The 9,680-nt window shown below is 35.7% G+C and overlaps 2 protein-coding genes across 4 annotated transcripts in view; both read left to right on the top strand.

Moving 5' to 3' along the window:
* Positions 1 to 5,619, top strand: part of LOC144449051 (signal peptide peptidase-like 3) — a 49,981-nt gene extending 44,362 nt beyond the window's left edge. For all 3 annotated transcript variants that reach the window (XM_078139463.1, XM_078139461.1, XM_078139462.1), the window contains exons 10-11: positions 727 to 836; positions 2,287 to 5,619. In XM_078139463.1, the coding sequence (XP_077995589.1) occupies positions 727 to 836; positions 2,287 to 2,355 (179 nt within the window). In that variant the 3' untranslated portion in view covers positions 2,356 to 5,619. The remainder of the gene's footprint in view (positions 1 to 726; positions 837 to 2,286) is intronic.
* Positions 5,620 to 7,089: 1,470 nt separating this feature from the next.
* Positions 7,090 to 9,234, top strand: LOC144449268 (DNA oxidative demethylase ALKBH2-like). Its single transcript, XM_078139783.1, has 3 exons — positions 7,090 to 7,476; positions 7,948 to 8,090; positions 8,886 to 9,234. Exons 1-3 carry the CDS (start codon positions 7,090 to 7,092, stop codon positions 9,232 to 9,234), a joined length of 879 nt encoding a protein of 292 aa, XP_077995909.1.
* The last annotated feature ends 446 nt before the right edge of the window (positions 9,235 to 9,680 follow it).

Below are 9,680 nucleotides of genomic sequence, written 5' to 3'. Positions count from 1 at the left end.
TTTACTAGCAAACAAGCAGGTGTGAGAAACTAGTGGTCCAGGCTCTAGTAGTCTGGATGCCAACGTGATATCTAACTGTGAGTGGAGGTGTGAATCATAACGATATCGTATAGGAACTAGACTATGACACAAACAACTGAACTTTACTTGGAAGGGTAACATCAGTGTTGAAGTACTGATATGTCTTTTACATGCAGTTTGAATATCATACCTTGGCACTTCCAATCTGCAATTGTTCTGGGAATGCAGCAATGAGCTAGCAGTGACATCAGATATCTCTATGTCATCCATACACATTGGACAAATATTTCAACAAATGGACAGTTCGTGAATGGCCCCCTTGTGGTGTTTGATCACTTGTAGTATAACTTGAACAGCAAGTGACCCATCATTTCTGAATGCCCTTATGGCCAATGCCCCCAGTAATGTATAGCATTCTGTAGTGTGTTATGGGTGCCTCTACTTGTAGGTCCATACTGTTGCTTTTATCAGTTTGTTTATATCTGTGATAGGTATAATGTAGCAGTAACAGTCCCAATGTGGTGTGTTCTATCACTAAATAGAGTTATGGAGTCTAGGAGTCTTGCATACTTTGATAAGTTATCAATGTTAATTACACTGTATGTCTTTGCATCAAACTTGTCTTATTCTTAATTACCAAAAGCAAGCAAACACACCAGGGTTTTTTTCTGGGTTGTATTTATCCTGGTTTGTTTTGACTTACAGGTTTGCTTACAGCAACGATATCTTCAGAAGTGTATAAAGCAGCCCAACCTGCCCTCTTATACTTGGTACCATTTACACTGCTGCCACTTTTTGTTATGGCTTATCTTAAGGTTTGTACAAAATCAATTATCAATCTTTGATAAAGAAAATGGGTAAAGTTTGCTTTGTCATAGTCTGGGTTACCCAGACTCCCATCATTGGGGGGTTCTACCTACAAGACTACCCCAAATTAGAGTCTGGAGAAAACAAATTTCAACTACCATGCGCCGGAAGTCACACAGTACATTTCTTCCAAGTCATAACAAATGGCTTACAAGGCCTGTTTGTTGTACTTAAAATGTGATAACTTGTAGCTAAAGTACCTAAATCGTTTAGCCTGCAATATTGGACGTGAAGTATTCCCAGTATGCACTGCTCTACAAGCTACTTCCTGTGCAGGGTAGTTGATACATGGTTTCCCCAGACTCTTTGTCTTGGGTGCTCTCGTAGGCAGAGCCCCCAGTCTGGGTAACCGAGACTAGCTTTGTCAGAGATATGTAAACATATGTTTATATTGGTATTATCCTACCTTGTTTATATTGCTGATCTGTGATTTTGCTTTGCTGTCTCACAAACCATTTGTGTAATGCTAGCAACAGCAACTGACTAATGTTGCCATGCCCCCCCCCCCCATGGCAGTTATCAGCATGCCTGTTTGTAATGCTAGCAACAGCACCTGCATGACTACTGTAGCCGTGCCCCCAATGGCAGTTATCAACATGTCTGTATGTAGATATTTATATCATATGTAAATTATGTCACTCTTATGCTCTTCTCAACAAGGATACTTTTACATAATGACTTCATTTGAATATAGTCAATTAGGCTGACGTACATTATCACTCCCCATTGTGACCAATCAGTTGAGTGTTCATTTACAAAATGACTTCATTTGAATATAGTCAATTAGGCTGACGTACATTATCACTCCCCATTGTGACCAATCAGTTGAGTGTTCATTTACAAAATGACTTCATTTGAATATAGTCAATTAGGCTGACGTACATTATCACTCCCCATTGTGACCAATCAGTTGAGTGTTCATTTACATAATGAAGTCATTTGAATATAGTCAATTAGGCTGACGTACATTATCACTCCCCATTGAGACCAATCAGTTTGAGTGTTCATTTACATAATGACTTCATTTGAATATAGTCAATTAGGCTGACGTACATTACCACTCCCCATTGTGACCAATCAGTTTATTGGGGGTTTTGTGCAACCAATCATTTTGAGTGCATTTTTTCAAACTAATCGGTTTGAGCATGATGTAATGTTCAAACTCTGTTAATTGTTTGCTGTTGTTAGTTATACAAGTACTTAGTGAAATGTATGAACTAGATATTTGTTGCATTCATCATTTCAATTTTTCAAGTTTGGTCCTGAACAAAAAAAAATGGTCCAAATTAAACTGTAAAGCTTCACAGAAAAGATAATACTAATTCATGGGATTCAAACATTTGGATTTATAATGTGTGGATAATAATCACAAATCATGTCTTGTTTTTCACATTATAGGGTGATCTACGTAGAATGTGGCATGAACCCTTCATTAAGAATGTGACACCAAAGTACATGGACGTATGACATCACAAGTCTCATGTGGTTTGACCCGGACTCGGACCTCATATCCAGTACTAGGAGCTAAAAAAACAAGACCAGTCCATTCCAATACAAATGGCTGTCTCTGTGGGTTTACTATTTTGAAGACATTTTGCATATCAAAGTGAAACCCCAGACATGTCTCATTGGGCTGTCATATATATTTTCAAGACCACAGCACAACAGTCTCTAATGTAATGGAAACTGGCATTTTTTTTTTTTTTGCTGTGTTCGAGAAATTTAGCGTATTTTATGGAGAGAGATGGACGGTGCTATGAATGTGGCATCTAGAGTACAACTGAAATAGTGTCTGTTGAACTTGAATCATGTCTTCAGAGAAACTTCAAGTTTCACACCCCCAGCTGCTGGTCCAAGTGAAATGCCCAGTGGAGAACTGACTCTTGTAGAGCATTTTATAATGAGTGTTAGTTTCACTAGTCTATCTCTCGGCAATATCTCTACACCACGTGACATTAATGCTGAGACTTAAGACGTAGAGTTTTAAAACATCCAGGTTCCTGCTCACGTTTTGTCCTCAGTTCTAATTAATATACAGAAATGATAGTTGCATATTTACACCCATCGAGATTATATTTGTTGTCATGGTTTTGACATTTTTATCCAGATTGGATCATAGAAATTATATAACATAACTCTTACACTTTATTGCTCGTTGTCGTAGATTTTTAGAGCGAAAGCCTTGTTTTATTGTGCTTAAAAATAGCTTATTGTGTCACGTCTTTTTGGTGGAGGTAGCTAAGACAGTGAAAGTAGTAGGCATAACAAAATTGTGAACCTGTCAAGTGTATACTATCTCACCCCCATCTGACTTCCTGTAGACTAAACCGTTGTCAGAAGAACAATGAAGTTAAACCAAGATATGTGTAAGATAGGGGTGGTTAACATCAAATTCAACCTGTCGATCATGCTTTCCCTTGAAATGATTTTTGTACAAGGTTTTATCTATATGTACACAAGGACACCATCATCAAAAGTCTACCTCAGGTTGACCCCCTGAAAAGGGAGCACAGTCCAAACTTCACAGTTTTGCTCAGTTTCTTGATTTTAACATTTTTTTCTGAAACATACCAAATATGACATGCTATTGGCAAAACAATGAACTGTCGAGTTGACTCAATGTTGTGAATTTGTATAAGATTTTGATAATTATAATAAATTCAATCATTGTGTCGTCTAAACAACAGGCCATGGTTTTGTCAGTTTCTTGCAATTCATAGGCACTGTCATGTGAAAATAATTGAACAACTTTTACACAAAACAAAAATAACTATGAAAAAACGTGAAGTGCTGGATTTTGCACCCTGCAAAAGGCTGAGGACTATCCATAAGATAAGGCAGAAGGGCAACAGATCCTTGAAGTGAAATAGCACCCTCATTAGGGCTTTAGGGCAGAAATCTAATGTATTGACTTGGGGTTGGTTTGTTCACAAATTCATACACTGTTGAAACACCGAGTTCATGTCATACAAATATCACAGAAAAACGAAGTCGTGGCCATGGTTTTGTTACACACTGTTACAAAGTGATACATGCTTTCATAACAGTGGCTTACTGTGCCAACTCACACTGTCTTGTCAGGGGTTACCAACATGCTTCAATCTCCATACTGCGTATACTCGTCCACATATACTCTGAATGAATCATTATGTCCGTGTCATTTTGGTGTCGGTGTATTTGTATCTTTTGGTGGGGTGACATTAACCATTTGGTTTTGGTAAGTGTTATGGGCTTTTAAACAGAAAAAAAAACTTTAAAAAATTTGTGTGTGGATTTTACTTGTATCAAGTCATCAAAAATGTTGTACCTGTCTGTGTCAAGTCTTCTGTTTTGTGCTGCATAGAAAATGTAGAAAAACAAGTGATATGTTTCAGAGGGGGAAGTGCATGATAAGTCTAAACATTTCTCAAACTTAAAGATAACATGACAACATTTTATAAGAGTGTCTGTAAAAGTCAACTTGGCAATGTTATCATCACAGTTGAAATCGTAGTCATGTTTCCAGTCATTATGATCATGAAAAACTTGGCTAAAGATTTCAACATTGCATTAACCACTAATACATGTTAAAATGTTGAAAGCACAACAAATACATTTTATTCTACAAATAGTGTATCTCTATTTTGTAACAATTTACTATAATTGAAATGTCAGCACACACCTTCCCCACTTTAAATTATAGCATACAAATTAACAGTGTATCTTGTGAGTGAACTTTTTTTGTTCATTGCTAACCATTTCTGTTAGTTGTTAACCATTGCTGTTGGTTGCTAGCAACTGTTGTTAGTTGTAACAATTGTTCTTAGTTACTAACCACTTTAGTTTGTTGCTAACCACTTTTGTTAGTTGTGAACTATTTCTCTTAGTTGCTATGTAATAACAGATTAATACTTTTTGTGTAATTGATTCGTTGCGGCAGTCACAATCCTAGATGTTTCTAATAACTGTACTGACATATTTCCCTTTTCTTTATGGTATCCCTAAGTTCAGTCTCTGCCATGTAAAAAAGTTGTACAATCAGTGTGAACGTCATTTCAACTCACCAGTGTAATATAATGAAAACTACGCATGGTACAGCAGGCAATTTGGCTTCCAGTAAAGTTGAAATAGTAAAAACTATCAAATAAATGTGTGAAACTTTCCAGTAATTTATCACAACTTCCTTTCGAGAGAGTTTCACGATGGTAACAATTTTGTATTATTTGTAAATTTTAACACAAATTATGATAAACAAGCTGAGAGGGTTTTTTTGGTGCATATTCACCGATGTACTGTAAAGTAGCACCACTGAATGAAACTAATTGAGCAAGAATGACCTGATAGTGACCTTTAACCTTGTCACATGATTGTCATGTGATATAACAGGGCAAATTTGCAATTATTCTTGTGTCATAGTGTGCCATCTCTCAGTTTCTCGCATAAAATTATTATTGTAAATATTATAACCTTCCCAAAGAACTTAGTGTTGTTAGTTTTGAGTAGTGATACTTCAGAAAGTTTACAAAAAATGTCAGGGTTTCTAGATATTAATGGCAATGAACTTGAAATGGAAAGCCTCTCTCCCAAATAATTAACAATATGATAAAATCGACATATAATTTGGCAATTTTATTCAGATATAATCATGTCTAACTTATCACACATAAATAATTGGTCGAAGCAAAGATGTAATATGCCTTGTTGATGTTTTTTCTTTCTGTGTTTGAACGTAGATCAAATTTATTTGAGATGTTACATGTAACAATAAAAAAATAAAGAATTTTGAAAAAGGAACCAAATTTTGTGTTGTCTTCCTTATTTTTACTATTTGATGTTGTGCTCTTCGTGTACAAACTTGTTAGATCTGATAAGAATTTGCTCAATATGCCATATACAAGTTATCTACTAAAAAGTGCCACAAGAGGGCGCCCTTCATAAGGAAAAGTGATGGCTAATGTGGCTAAACTCGTGTCGGTAAAACAGCCTCTTGCCGTTGAGGGCATAGCCCCTGCTTTACGTGAAGCAGTCAACAAAATGTGGTTAAAACAATTCCATTTGTTTCTGAAACTTATGCTATCGGAAAGAAAATAAGCAGAATCACTTGACTGATTGATGATGACAATGGGAAGTAATTTTTTCAAAGGAGACAAGACTATAGTACTTTCCTAGCATGGCCCTTGTGGTCCAAATGCTACCTCTAATCAGCCCTACTAGTGGTCAAACTATACATACAATCTTTTGTCTTTCTGTATACTTGAATATGGCGTATTTATTTTGTTTATCATATTTACCATTTGAGTTATTCTTCTGCATCCTTATGTGAATGTTCATAAGATATTTTGCCCTCCCATGAAAAGTCCAACTGTTGGTCCGGTTGTGTAAGCAGAAGGATCACGTGGATATTTCAGGCTAAGCTAACACCCACAGTTTATTCTTGTTTAAAAAAAGCTTTGCAATTTGATTAAACCACTGGCAACTGAAATGTGTGTTTTAAATTAAATAAATTGAAAAATAATGTTGTTATAATTAACAAGTCAATGAAAGAATGTGATTTAATTAAGCTACTGCCATCTGCAAGTGCGTCTACATCCAATGGCGTTGTGTTTTTAGAAGTATTATGCACAGTCACTTGTGAACTATATTCCATTCCAGGATGGTGATATTCTAGTCTAGGATGATCATAATACAAAATAATGACGTTATTGTAAGTATTTACGGCATTCAAAAAATGACGTTACCGATGCCTGTCTCTCTTATCCGAAAAAGTCACCGGTAACGATATTTTTTGACTATCGTAAATACCTATAAAAACGTCATTATTTTGTATTATGAACATCCTAGACTAGAATATCACCATCCTGGAATGGAATATTAGTTCACAAGTGACTGTGCATTGGATGTATTATCTTTTGATCAAAATAGCACTTTATTATTCTAATCAAGCATTTAAATTAATGAAACTAAGGTCGACACATGTAACTACTGCACGTTTTTTAGAGTTGGCGGAAATGCTGAGAATCGTCCTTAAAATTAGACTGGCGTAAAATATGTTTTTTGTCTGTTAATGTTGGGCGCCCTCACTGGGTCAGTGTGTCAAAATATAACCTTTAACCCCATTATTGCTGAGTTGAAGTTGTCCGTCCGACTCGACTTGACTGTCATCGAAGTGCGCGCAGGGTACATAATTGCATTCAGTAAAATGATATTCAACTCAACGATAACATGGATAAATTTGTCGTGAGAAAGCGTCCAACTGACGATATATCGGCGGGAAGTGAAACAGACGACCCCGAGCTTCCTTGCAAGGTGAAGAAAGAAAGAATTGACGAAAACACACAAAAAACCAAACAGAGTTCACCAAAGTCGGAGGTGTTGGAAACGGATGAAGAACAGACAGATGATAAACAATATTTATTAAAAGCTCGAGCTGCTGGGTTGTCATGGAAACAATATGAAGCGGAAAATTTGGACTGTGATTATGTACAGTTGTTCTCTAAGAGAGAGGCAGATGACTTGTACAAAGAATGTGAAGAACAACTTGTATACAATACAGGGAAATTGGCACAAGTCAATATTTTTGGGAAATGGCATAATATACCCAGAAAACAGGTATTATATGAATGTCACACCTTCTACATATAGAAAATTGGTGAATTGGAATTGTATACCTTGGTTTGTTGTCTTTGAGTTCTCATAGCCATTTATTTTTATTTATTTTTACTTTTCAAAAGTATATTTTTCAGTGAAACTATGGTAGTAAACCTTTGTTTATAGTTCTATTTGTTTGCAGGGCTCAAATTTAACTTTTTGGTTGGTAGTCAAATTTATCCAAGTAATCTATTTCAGCAACAATCTTCCATTGGTTTCTATTGGTCTAACAGACTACCACATAAATTTGGTAGTCAAGATATAATGTTAGGTGGTCTATATTTTCTAGACTACTTCTAATTTGCTAGTCTAGATACTATTTTTGGTAGTCTATATGCGCTGGACTACTGCTAATTTCGAGCCCTCAGGTTTATAGTAACACTTTACAAGGACAAAGATATTCACCAAATTTCCTTCCTCTTGTTTTTGTAGGTTGCTCATGGTGATACAGGATTGACTTACACATTTTCCAATAACTGTATTCCAGCCAGACCATGGATTCCATTTCTGACTGAGATCCGGGATAAAATAACACAAGTAACCGGACAGAAATTTAATTTTGTGTTGATAAATAGGTATCGTCTCTATCATATTTATAACTTCTATCTCAGTGAGAAAAATTGTATCATAAGTTCCTGGTCATTCCAAAATTATTTTATTTTGAATTATCCATAGTTTTTTATTTTGGTACAAACATCATTTCAATCCTTGGAGCCACAGGGGATTTTTCATGTATGTTTGTAGCACGCCCTCACATGGCCATGAATTGCCATCATCATGTAAGTTATAGACCAATCAAAAAGATCTTTTTATTTCAAAAACAACTGCCATTAAGATGAAGTCACAGCAACCAATGGAATCCCAGTGTGTAGCATATGATGTCCAATCAGATCATCCAAGTGCTACACACGCAAAAATCATGTCTGTGTCATGAAGGGTTGCATTGTAATTAGGAACAAATAAAAAAAAAGAAATATTGAATCCACAATTTCAATTTTGTGGATTGAAGTGATCCTTAGTAAGGAGTTACTTTGGGTGTCAATTTCAAGACGTAAAAACAAAAATGATTGCACAAAAGCGTTGTATTTGAAAAGAAAAGTAACTTTTGTCAAAAACTGTGAAGTACTCTAGGTATATAATAGTCAAAGTCTGCTGTATGACTTGCCATAAGGTAGGAATATTACTTGATGATAAAATTGAGTCCTATGTCAACATCATGCTAGAATGTTGTGTTTTAGCATTCGTGTACTTGTGTTTGTAGCATGTCCATCTGTAAGTTCATTTGCATATTATCATGTCTTGTAGAACAATTTTTGGCCATTATGAATACACAATCTCTTCACAAGGTTCTCCCGAATTCTTTTAATTAGGTATAACGATGGTAACGACCACATGGGAGCACATCGTGATGATGAGAAAGACTTGGTACCAACTGCATCAATAGCATCATTATCATTAGGACAAGCCAGGGACTTTGTGTTTCAGCATGCCAATAGTCGTGGCAATAGAGCGTCACGAGACTTGCCTCCAATTACCATCGAACTCCAACATGGCAGCTTGCTCATGATGAATCACCCTACTAATGTGTATTGGTATCATAGCTTGCCAAGGAGAAAGAGAGCAAGTCTACCTAGAATCAACATGACATTTAGACAGATGATTTTGAAAGATGAGTGTAAAGATTTAAAGGAAACTGATGAGTATGCTGTAAAAGATTGAAACTGTCTGTTGTGACAACAATCTTACTTACATTGCTACATTTCATTTTCTGTTGTGACAACAATCTTACTTACATTGCTACATTTCATTGTCTGTTGTGACAACAATCTTACTTACATTGCTACATTTCATTTTCTGTTGTGACAACAATCTTACATTGCTACAGTTCATTGTCTGTTGTGACAACAATCTTACTTACATTGCTACATTTCATTGTTTGCTGTGACAACAATCTTACTTACATTGCTACATTGCATTGTTGTGACAACAATCTTACATTGCTACATTTCATTGTTTGCTGTGACAACAATCTTACTTACATTGCTACATTTCATTGTTTGCTGTGACAACAATCTTACTTACATTGCTACATTTCATTGTTGTGACAACAATCTTACTTACATTGTTACATTTCATTGTCTGTTGTGACAACAATGTTACATTGC

This window comes from Glandiceps talaboti, chromosome 18, assembly GCF_964340395.1.
Source record: "Glandiceps talaboti chromosome 18, keGlaTala1.1, whole genome shotgun sequence".
Classification (NCBI taxonomy): Eukaryota; Metazoa; Hemichordata; class Enteropneusta; family Spengelidae; genus Glandiceps; species Glandiceps talaboti.
Note: the sequence above shows the minus strand (reverse complement) of the source record. Positions and strands in the feature narration are given on the sequence as shown.

Excerpts from the sequence above, each read along its gene's own strand:
- LOC144449268 (XM_078139783.1), top strand. The coding sequence starts at position 7,090 with ATGGATAAATTTGTCGTGAGAAAGCGTCCAACTGACGATATATCGGCG. Across the intron at positions 7,477-7,947 it reads ATAATATACCCAGAAAACAG|GTTGCTCATGGTGATACAGG; the intron begins GTATTATATGAA and ends TTGTTTTTGTAG. Across the intron at positions 8,091-8,885 it reads AATTTTGTGTTGATAAATAG|GTATAACGATGGTAACGACC; the intron begins GTATCGTCTCTA and ends TCTTTTAATTAG.